The sequence below is a fragment of the Accipiter gentilis genome, chromosome 9, assembly GCF_929443795.1.
Source record: "Accipiter gentilis chromosome 9, bAccGen1.1, whole genome shotgun sequence".
Lineage (NCBI taxonomy): Eukaryota > Metazoa > Chordata > Aves > Accipitriformes > Accipitridae > Astur > Astur gentilis.
The window spans coordinates 36,873,011-36,884,915 of NC_064888.1; the positions used below are offsets into that span (position 1 = coordinate 36,873,011).

At 41.8% G+C, this 11,905-nt stretch overlaps 1 protein-coding gene across 1 annotated transcript in view; it reads right to left on the reverse strand.

The window, feature by feature from the left end:
• RAB11FIP2 (RAB11 family interacting protein 2) overlaps positions 1 to 9,925 on the reverse strand; it is a 34,289-nt gene extending 24,364 nt beyond the window's left edge. The window contains exon 1 of the mRNA XM_049810729.1: positions 9,416 to 9,925. Coding sequence (XP_049666686.1) covers positions 9,416 to 9,768 — 353 coding nt within the window. The 5' untranslated portion in view covers positions 9,769 to 9,925. The remainder of the gene's footprint in view (positions 1 to 9,415) is intronic.
• Positions 9,926 to 11,905: the final 1,980 nt, after the last annotated feature.

Here is an 11,905-nt window from a genome sequence, read left to right on the forward strand (position 1 = left end):
AGACACTAAACATAAATAAGGCTTATGAGTGTTTTAGGAGGCTTAATAGGCAGAGGACCTCACATTCAAATGTAATGGTTCAGCCTACACTGTAAGAAAAGATATTCCCCTTCTCCATCTCCGGCCCCCCTCCCCCCCCCCCCCCCCCCAGGTCTCAAACATTAATACTGTATCTCTGATAATAAGATTGCCAAATTATCGTATGTTTCTACTTAGGAATTAGTGAAACTTTAAACAGATGTATGACACTTGCTAGCTTGTTTTAGAACAATATCAGGACATAAATTCTTAAGCTTTTGCTGTGTGGAAGAAAGCCTTTTCTTTTAGAACTTAAATTAACTCAATTATTGACATTGTTATCATGAATCAACAACCACTCGGTGTCACTATCAGTACTCACCTGCTAACGGCATATGTCCGCATACTATTTTGACATTCGCCAGGTCTGAAGGACAGAATTCCAGCACACAACTAATACACTGCCTTTGCAGCCTGTACATTTGTTTTCAAAGTAGACTTTGAAGAACTTGACGCTAAAACTAAGTTCAGCTGGGAAAACAAAGAAACTCACCTTACCCTAAGAAGAGAACACAACAGCATAAGAGACTGGACCTCATACCTGCTGGGACCACGTTCAACACTACCATTAATTCCAATAGAATTTAATCATAAACTCTTTACTCCAGCAAAATTCCTCTGGAGTTCAGTGGAATTTCTATTTGAATAATGATTGCTGGATTAAATCTTTGTATAAAACACAGATATTTAATTTTCATAGGCATTTCAAGGAGGTTTCTTTGTTACCTTAGAGAGTTTATCTTGTTTTAGTTATAATGAAGGTTCCATATGCTTCAGCTCATAACAAGACAATATGAGAAGCAGACTCAAATCATGATTTTCTTCAAATTCAAAGGCAAATAATTACTTTTTTAAACAGATGAGAACAAATGCAGGCAATGCATTTGTGTGGAACTGCACGTGAATGAGCAACTGAGTCTGTAAATGTTTCTTATTAGAATCTCTTTCTACAACACATGGGCGTGAGCAACAAATAGAAAAAACAGCACTGTATATAATAGAAAAAAGAATTGGAAAATGAAGTCCACTGTTTTCAGATAACAACATTTGGGTCCTAAAATACTGAATTCCACTATACCACTGCCAATTTAAAAAATTGTAATGTATTATAAAAGCCAATAAAACTTGCTATTTTGGTTTTGTTTACAGTACTTTTAGCCACAATAAATGCTCCATTTGTCAGGCTGCCATAAGCTTATTCTATAGAAAGCCTGTACAAAGTAGGAAAATAGCCAATAACATACACGAACAAAACAGGGTGGCTTTTATGAGAGCAGATGCCCTTTTATTTAATAACCAAATATTACATCCAGTCTTGCAGACAGTCTTTATTTAAACAGACCTTGTACAAAGTCTGGCAAATTTTCCCAACTTCAAAGGAAGCCCTATTGCCTTCTGAATCACATTCATACTTCTTGCTCTCACCTTCAAATGTCCGGTAGGACAACGTCCTCCATACACCCTCTAATTTCGACTTTTCCCCTATGGTTTCCATCAGAACAACGCTTGCTTCTTTTTCTCATCTGGTTTTGAGTGCGCTAATGGGCTTTGCCTGTCTTGCACAGGTTTCTGATCGTTTTTATTTTGTAAGTATCATATAAATTGCCACTCTGTATGCTGACAATTTTTCTGAACCCATAAAGAGAAGATCAAGATTCAAGGCTGAATAGGAAAAATCCTGCTGCCCAGTCAGCCCTGAAAAAATCAAGCCCTATCTGAATAAACATGGCTATTTTCTAACTGTGACAAAATTACTCAATTTTGGCAATACCTACAATTAGGGGTGGAAAAAGCAAACTCCCTTATTTCTAAGAAAGACAGTAACCATCTTCTGCAATTCTATTAAAGTAAATTTTGTAGTATTAGCAGTGCTGAACCCTTTGCCTTAGAGAAGGGAGACAGGAAGAGTGAAGGAGAAAACTGAAGTAAGTTACTATAAACGTGCAAGTTACAAAATTCTGGCTTGCCTATTCTATCTAAATAGCTAGTGATCTACAAACATATTTTCAAAACAATTTCAACTGTTCTTTTCCTCCGCTTTCTCTGATTTCATTTTCTTCCCATGAACTTGGTTTTCCAACTGTCTTTTCCTTATATACACTATTCTCATTGCACCTTCATCCTGCATTTAACAAATATTTTGAAACCAGTATCTTGTTTCTCTTCTCCAAATAGCAAGAAGCTGATGTCATGGTGTCTTATCCTCCAAATCTGCCACGGAATTTGACAGTTCCAAGTCTTAGTCTGGTCTCTTCTTTTAAGAAGTGTCATTCAACCTATTCTGCTCACCATTTAACAGTGAGCAGGACAGGTTGACAATACCAATAAGAAAAATAGTAACAGTATGGGTAAGAAAAAACACTATGTAATCTTAATTACATTTTAATTATATACTATATACAGCCTCCAAAACCACTGGGATACTTGTCTACCAATTTCAAAAGGAATTAGAAGACTTCTAGCTGGCACATTCAACCTGTGCATGACAGATGACCTTCTGACTCCACCTTCTTGCCAGTGGCGAAGATGGAAACTGCTAAAGGAATTTTCCCACCCATTTTGCTGCTTCTCAAATATGCCACTCTGCCTTCACTCTACCAGTAAATATCTATTGAGCTGATATAATTTGCTTTGCTGAAATCATCAGATTACACCCAAAGATTTTTGCAAAATCTCGATTTTAATTCAAAAATTACTGAAGGAATTCTGCAAAAAGCCACACAATCATCACAGTATCGACAAGGCTTCTAACCTTGATTTACAGGTAAAATCAGCATCCTGATCTACTAAGCAACTTTAATCTGCTACACAGTAACAAGGAGAATTTTCTACACCAGCAAAATTACCCCTAAAAAGGACCATCAAAATCCCAATGAGAGAACACATCCATCAGCTGTCACAGGAAAGTAGTACTTCATCTTAGATTATGATGTTCAAGCGAGATACACTGAAGAAACTCACTTCACAAGATCTCACTAACATAAACATCCATAGCTAATGGATAAAAAACCAACACCCAGAGCCCAGAACTATCTAACATTTTGATTAGCAGCAAATGCACTATGAAAAAATGCAGAAGTACGTTTCGTGATAAATCACTCAGATACTATGCCAAGAGACTGCCCCAAAAGTCAGTAAGTAGGAAAATTAAGGCAAGGGGCAGAGCACAGACTACATCGTGTATGAGGGGAAATGAAGAAGAAAACAGATTATTTATTAAAATAAGTGATGACATTTGCAAAGATGAATGCTATTACTTTCTGGAAGCCAACTGAAATGAGATATACAAAGTAGAGTTTAAAAATAAATACTACAGAGTGACATCGTAACACCACAATACATATGGGAACTGAGATGTATCACAACACCCTTACTAAGGGGTTAGCTAACATCAACTGGAATCACAGTAATTAAAGTGGTCTTAGTTTACTTATTATTTTGGCTAAAGACTATGTGTGAAAACCTTTATTTTAGAAACAAAATAACTGAAGGTATGCGAATTAAGGTCAATTATTTCAGCTGAGCGTGTGTGTGCACAGAAAATGGAGTATTTCAATCCAGATGGCACTCAGACACTGACTCAGAATTATGACTTATTCACAGGATGTGCTTGCATTTGTTGTCAAAATGTAAATGCTGAGAATATTACTAGATAATTTGAAAATATTACTATAATCCCATAAATCTACAACTGGGCGCAACTTTTTGTTTTCCCCCATAACTACCTTTCTCTTCTGCTCCTCACTACTAACTTTCCTTCATTCTTTTTACATTTCCTGAGTAGTACCACAAAAGGAACAGCACGAATCCATATGGATCCTCCAGGCTGCTCATTATTTCTGCGCCTTTAACAAATTTCTCAGTTACTACTCTTCCCACTTTTGACTAGAGGGGAGTAAGTTTTTTCTCTTTAACCACAACATTTTGGTAATTTCTGTTACAGCCTGCCATTTCACTACTATTTAGTTTTATCACCAAAAATAATCTAAAATGCATTTTTCTGGTTTAAACTAGATTTAAGATGCAAAATTAGTAAATAATATTTATAAAGCGTTATGTTTTGTAGAATTATTTTTAAAAGGCACTATTCATTAACATGCACTGAGCCCACGACATACTATCCATTTACTAGGTGTTTGCTTATTCACAATTCAAGTTGTATTTTGAAGCCACCTACTTGAGCACCTGCCTCTTGCTTATGCTGCTACAGATGAGAGGGGCCAGGGCAGAAGCAATCAAAGGGGGAACCTGTCCATACCCAAGAGGGAGGCTGCCAAGAAGGAATTCACATTAATTTGGAGGAAGTCACAAAATTTTCATATCATTCAGGAAGCTCAGCAGCACTAAAGAATAAGTGCTTACAACACAGGGGTACTGACCGTGGGCACTCATTATTATTTTTGTTTGTTTGCAGAGAAGCTGTTTTTGACGATTTTATATGGATCGATGTAAGCAGAGGAGAAGTATCTTAGGTAAGGCCAAGATTCCTTCACTGTATTGTGCTCAAATAAGAACTTTTTACAACACTGCTGCAATTTGGGTTTGGGGGTGGGTGGGTGGTGTGGTGTTGAGGTATTATAGAAACCAGGGAGAAGGGGAATTAAGTCACAAATAAAAGATGTCTCCTCCAACAAAATTTCCATAAGAAATAATAACTCTACCATCACCTGCCCTCCTCAAATTTATAACATTCCAGACAAGTGTTGCATCTTAAATCAGCTGAACGTACAATACAGTTAGCTCTTCAGGAAAGCTAATAAAAATGGACAATAAATAGAGTGGATTAGAGAACAAGGACAAACCAAATGCTGATGAAATAAGTAACACCATGCTGAAAGCTAACGGAATTTGTTCTTCTATTGCTCTGTTCATTTAGCACAGTAGAGAAAAAAACCTAAGCATTAAGAAAACTCCTTAGGAAAATTAAGTCATTAAGAAAAACTACTGAAAAATACTAAATTAAGACATGTCAGTAAATGAGTATTTTTTTATTCCATGATCACTCAAAAATTTGTTTTGATGTTATGCATTGTCAGATCATCAGCAGTATTAAGGCAACTAGGAATTATAACTCAATTGAAATTATTACAAAAATGTATATATGCTTTAAAACAACACATTCATTGATCATCATGTACATTTAAACTGCAAGAGCAAAAGAGGCATATTTATTCTGCAACAGCAGACCAAAAAAATTGTCATGTATTTCTTGGGATGAATTAAAAAAAAAAACCCAAAAGATTTTACTGCAAAAAATAAAAACCATGTCAGAAATCTAAGATCTGAAAACTTATGCTAAATATACTTCCAATAAACCTCCCAAGGTTTTTGAACTGTTAAAAAAACCTAAGTAAAATCTCTCAGCATCTGCAGCGTAGTTTTCAACTCTGGAGAAAAGAGCAGAAGAAGTAAAAAGAGCCTGTCCATTTCCAACTACAGCAGAGATGCCAGAGACATAAATTTACAAAGTTAGCACAGTGTGATGGGCATTTTTGCACCAAGACAGAAAGAAAATTAACTAGGATCCTGCAGATGCTTTGGCTGAAGTCTCTGGAAGAGACCAAGTAAGGGACCATCTGAGTCACATCTGGATCTAACCGTCCCAGGAATTTTCACTTTTAAGAATTCGAAAAATCACTAGTTTCAGAAAGAAAGAGAAAGGACGATGGTGCGTACAAAATTTTCACTATCAAATTATGGTAAATATACTGCTTTGTTTCATTAAGTCCTGCGCCAGAGCAAGTTTACTAGAACAAAGACGCGCAAATCCTATCATGAGGCCTCTCTCTGAAAACTTTACTGCAGAGAGTATTTTTCTTAACATATGACAAGTAACAAAAAGAAGCTATACAGAAAAAAGGATTATTTTTTCCTAACGTAATGTTTCTGAAGCTTCAGTGAATTTTTAAATTTTTATTCCAAATTTTAAAATACTAAATAATAAAAAAATAAAAATACAAAAAGCTGAATGTCACACACCCTACGGTCTTCCTAGGAATTCAAAATCAGCTGGTAGCCTTCACTTCTCATACCTCCTTACTAAAAAAGCACTAGGGAATTGCTGACAGGGTTCAGCATTGTGCAGAATATTAAATATCTTTTTTGCAATACCCCGGTGACTCTTGAGTCTGTCTCTTACAGCACCATATGTACAGCTGTGTTGGAAAGAGGAAGCTATTAAATATATTAAAAAGTAGAAATATTACCAATAGACACTTCATCAAATAACTGGATCTCATTCATCCCCAAACAAAGCAAGAAATGTTAAGGTTACATCAACATAAGAAAATAACTCTGGATTTAATAACACCACAAGCCTGTTGAACATATTTGAAAGTAAAAACATTGCTTAATAAAACAGATTAGTGTTTCTGAAACAATGAATATAGCTTTCAACCATCAGAATGCTTTGGTAATAAAGACATTGGACTTGGTCTTGAAAGGCACTGGGTGTCTCAGTTCCCACACCATAGTCACGGCTAGAAGGTCTTTGGGTCCAAATATATTACCCTTAGTTTACTGCCAACACAGGACTAGGAATATTTTGTATCTAAAAGGATTTAATAAAAGGAAAAAAAGAAAGAGCGTTTTGTTTGAGATCGCATTTGCAAATATATTCTTGAAAGTTTGCCCTCCTCCCACATATACGTACAAATATTGCATCCATGTCTCCAACTAATGCTTAAAGGAGACAGCAACTACACACCCGCATTGCACAAAGGCATACAAGTAGAAAACCATGATAACTTTACAAAAACATCTAAACACTTAAGGACTCGGAATTATTTTTTCAGAAGTGAGTTTCACAAAGGACATTTTCTAGGTTTCTAAGCACCTAAAGACACCAATGGGAAAACGGGACTTTCAGTGGCTCTTATCTCATAACAATTTAAACTGGCATTAAGTGAGTATGTGCTGCCAAAAATCCCACTAACCACCTATCTGCACTTTTACATGTATATAAGACTTTTACAAGTACAGCTGTTCGGCTCTAGAAGCCTAACACCCATCAACTTTTAATAAGATTTGCAATCTTAAATGCTCAAGTAACTTCTGAAAATAGGACTAAGGCTGTTTGTAAAAATTTCCCCATAGGCCCCATCTTCTGCAGTACAGCTCGCAGGCAAAGCACGGCTTTCTTGGGGAGCTCTAATAATTTCAGCAGTGGTCTAGGGAAGCACTGCTGCACGTTCACACAGCATGAGTTCCTCTCTCACACTTCAGAGAAAGAAATAAAAAAATAAAGAACACCTATGAAGCCCTGCTAAGCACAACTTCATATAAAAATGCTGAAGAGATCTGAATGTTTATTTAACTACCACGAGGACTATGTTAATTACACCACTTACAAATTTTTGCAATAATTTCGTAAGACTCCAACACTGCTTTTGCTAAAATTGGTGCAGAAGCGTATAGTTCCTCAAAGGGAAAAGATGTTTTGTTATTCACAGTAATACATGAATAATTTACATATTTTCCTCCAGTTTCTGAATACAAATTTCTACCCAGATTTACAAAGTTTTTACAGTTGGTAGAATTTCTACTTCATTCATTCACCTTCTTTTCTGTAGAGCAGCTAGGTATTTGAACTAAGGCAGTTGCCTACTGACTTGCAAGACAATTACAACTGATGATTAAAGAATATTTAAGATGCATGTCTAAAGAGCACTGAAACTTCCTGAATCAAGTGCAAATAGAAATTAAGACCCTAAGGCTACAGGCATTACCATGTATTGCATCAAGATAACTGGTTTGTCCTTAAAAAGATAAGCAATTAAAAAGTATAATACTTCAGACTACGAACCCACAAGAGATTCTGCACAGACACATTCTTTCCTATTATATGGTTATTGGACATACTGTTTTGCTAAAAATTTAGTTTACAAAAAACCCCCACCAAAACACCACTAGGGCAAAGACAGCCTTGACTCGTCTTTGGTGCTCCTTCAACCTCAGCCACTGCACATAAGCAGGACCAGGTCTTGAGACAGTTGCTGCAGAAGCAGTTGTCTTATCAGCTAGACCTGGCTGGTGTTGCTGTACTGATTTCCGCTTCCAGCTGCCTGCTCTGACTCTGCTGGAGGTTCATGCCTCCCCAGCACAGTTAGTGACAGACAAACCATGCCAGCCTCTTGGTCACTCTGATGCAAAGTCCAGCATCTTACCATAGACACAGCATCACTAACAGAAGAAATACCAGACTTTAATCTTAACAGCGGAACTTTGGGCACGGGAACCTTTTTACTCCACTGAAGAGACACTAGAGGAGGAAAGGCACCTGGGGCAGGAACTTTTTAACCACTGCAGAAAGATTTGTCAGCTCTAGTACATCTCTGCCTACATATAGCTAGCTTGGAGGTCTCCATGCTGTTCTCAGACTACTTCTGTGGGACAAGCACAGCTAAAACAAACACAAAACATATAGCCACAGGCACGCCTGCTGTACGCTTACACCTACAGTTTATTCCCATACACTTTGGAGAATAAATTACACAGGTACCAGACATCTTCGTGCAACCGTGTCCTAACTAGGAATTATAACAATTTTACTAATTTAGTTGAAAACCCCAGAGAGTTAGATATGTTTACAGTTCAGCCTAATAGGCTGCTGTGATGCCTTTTTTTTTTTTTTTGCATTCCAGTGCCAGAATTTGCTGGCAAATGGCCAATTTATTTGACAAAGGCTTATGTAGGTAACGGTAGAGGTTACCACAACAGCAGAAATTTCTCTTCGGTCTTCTCTGTTGAGGCCTGCTGTATAGAGCAGCCTGCAGGATCACGGCCTAAGACTAATCGGGATCAGAAAAGCACTGCGCTGCTGTGGTAAGCCTTCATTAAGTGATGGTTCACTGACCACTAAAACATAAATATAAAATATTTAAAGACACTTGGTTGCAGCAACTGAAGGAAAACATTTTTAAAGAGAACGACACCAGGCTTCGAGGGAGTCTGAGTCTCGTACATGGTTCAAACTGAGGTAGGAGTTGAATGGGAATATGGCCCTGAGCAGAACGAAAAAGAAAAAAAAAAAACCAAACCTTTAGAAAAACAGACTGTAATGAGTTCATGTTACACACAAGAATTTGTCAAAAAATGTTAATGTTATTGACAGTCCTTCCCCGTGCAGGGCGACCACTGTGATTACAGTAAACTTCTCTCTGGAAGAGGTCAGGCCACAACGACACGACCGCATACGTTAGGGGCTTTGAGCACACCACAGAAGAGAGAAACGTCCTAATTTCATTTCAAAGTACATGGATACTAAGGCTACTATTTCCCACCCTCCCAAGCGTACAAGGAGTACAAATGATGATGAAAACGACCAACCACGACTTACTCTGTTTTCCGTCTTTGCTTGTCTTCAAATATATCATTCAGACTTATCGCCACCTGTCCCAAGAACTTGTCCAGCCCCACCAGCGACCTGTGCATGACAATCAGGTACAGGATGTATTTTTCTGGATTCTCCTGCATGAGTAATCCAGGGAGCTCGAAGGAGGCCTCTTCTTTCCAGACGGGATCCAGGGTCTTCTCAGCCACCGAGGTGGAGTACTTCTCCTTGCCCAGCTGTATGATGGTGTAGGCATCGTTGCTGCCATTTTTACCTTTCGGCTTCAGGCCTTTGGCTTGCAGGACCGTCACTTGCACGTGAGTTGGGAACCACTTCTGGGCTTGCTCTGCCAACATCATCTTTGACGATCGCAGCAGCAGCAGCAGCAGCAAACACCGAGTCCGTAAGTCTTCGAGTTCCTGCCTAAGGGCACTTAACGGCGCAGGCACCTGCCAGGGGCTCGGCGCGGTCCTTCTTCCAGCGCTCCCCGCCGCGGGTGGCCCTCACCGGTCCTCAGGTCCCCCCCTCCCCGCGCAGCCCTACCCGCCACTCCATGCCCGGGGGCCGCAGGCTCCCCCCCCCCCCCCCGCACCACCCACGCTACTCCCCTCCCGCCCCCGGCCTCCCCCGGCCCGCCGGCACCGCTCCCCGCCTCCCCCGGGGCATCCCCCGGCCAGGGCCCCTCCGCCCGGCCCGGCCCGGCGCGCCGCGGCCCCCTCGCCTCAGCTCAGCGCGGCCCGGCCCCGCAGGCCTCGGTGCCTCAGGGCGGCGGGCAGCGCGGGGGAGGGCGGTTCGCCGCCGCCCCGCTCCTCACGGCGGCGTCGGGCCGGGCTGCCGCCGCCCCTCCTCACGGCGCTGCCCGCTTCTCTCCCTCAGCCTCTCGCCGCGCTCCCCCCCTGCAGCCGCCGCCGCCGCCGCCCGGCCTGACGGGCCGGCTCCGCCGCTTCCGCCTTCCCCATGCTGCCAGCGGCGGCGGCGGCGGCCTCCGCGGCGGTCAGAGGGCAGAGGGCAGGGTTCGCCCCCTCCCCGCCATCGCCGCCGGGGCGGGCGGCCGCCTCGCCTCCGCCTTCCCCGCCACGGTCACCCGGGGCAGGCGATGCCGAGGGCACCCGCCGCGGACGGTGTGCGTGTCGTCCCCCCCCCCCCCCCCCCCGGGTGGGGAAGAGGCCGGGGTTCCCCCGGGGGGTGACGGGGAGCTGGGCCCTCGGGGTCCCCTCCCCGCCTGAGATCCCCGTCTCGTTAATTAACCCGTCAGTGTTTTTATTTAGGAGGGAACAGAGAGCTCCGTGGCGGCTGCGGGGAGGAGGGAACTTCCATAGACAGCTGTTGTTATTGTCGTTATTCTTTAATATTACGTATTAGGGCCTCAGGGGCGACTTGGAGCAAGCTCTCAGGCGGCCCGTCCCGCTGCGAGCTGCTTTGGGAAGTCCTTCGTTATTTTCCACCCCATCCGCCCGCCCTGGTGATTCGGTTGGATTTAAATGAGAAAGCGGAAATAATTGTCAGATGTTTTGGGGGGACGTAACTTTATTGATGGTACACCTGGAGGCTACATGTGTACGTGTGCGCCTACATGCGCACCTGTAAGCGGAGTCACAGGTATTAGCTTTGTTTCTCCAAAAAAGAAGAAAAAAAAGAAGAGAAGCCCACACGCAATTAGGGTTTGCGAGGCCGCGTATCCCACCCCCGCAAACCATAACAAGCAGGGAGATCGGCGGCCGAGTCAGATTATACTTCATCCACCGCCCCTCGTTCATGAGTCCCCAGTCCACGGCTCACGGGTTAGCGAGCAACAAAAACCTTGGGAGACCTTCTCATACTGCTGAGACCTACAGGAAATTAAAAAGTTAAAGCTGAAGGCCATTAGGGAGAATAACGTATGATGCTGCCCACGACGCTCAATGCTGAGCGAGTTAATTGTCCAGGGTCAGAAAAAGTTGGGGATCACCAGTCTACACAGGGTCATTAGTCTGAGTCCCAGCTCGCGTTATCTCTGTACACAATTTAAATAACTATTTGAATGACCCTTAAGTTTTGACTGGGAACGATATTTATCTGCGTGCTGTGGTAATTAGCACGGTGCTGGCACTTCTTTCCTTCTCCACATTGTATCTGATTTTTGTTGATGTTGGAAAATAGATGGTCCAGTTGGAAATGATAACTTCACAACGTGTCTTGGGATCATACTTAGACAAAAGCGTGTAAATGGATTATCTAGGGTAGGAATTTTGTAGAGTTATTAATGCTATGGTTATCTGCCTTGGTTTGTATCGGTGAGATACTAATGGTCAAATTATGGTTGCACATCAACTCTTTGGCATAAACTGCTGTCCCCCTCACCTGAAAATCACTACACCCCCCCCCCCTCCCCAGCTGCCAGTGTACCGCATCATCAGGTATCTTTCCCAAATGTTTTGCAGAGAGCTGTCAAAAAAGCTCCCAGCGTGAACTGCTGTGCTTAGGGAAAGAGTAGCAGCATTTCAGGCTGGAAGAGCA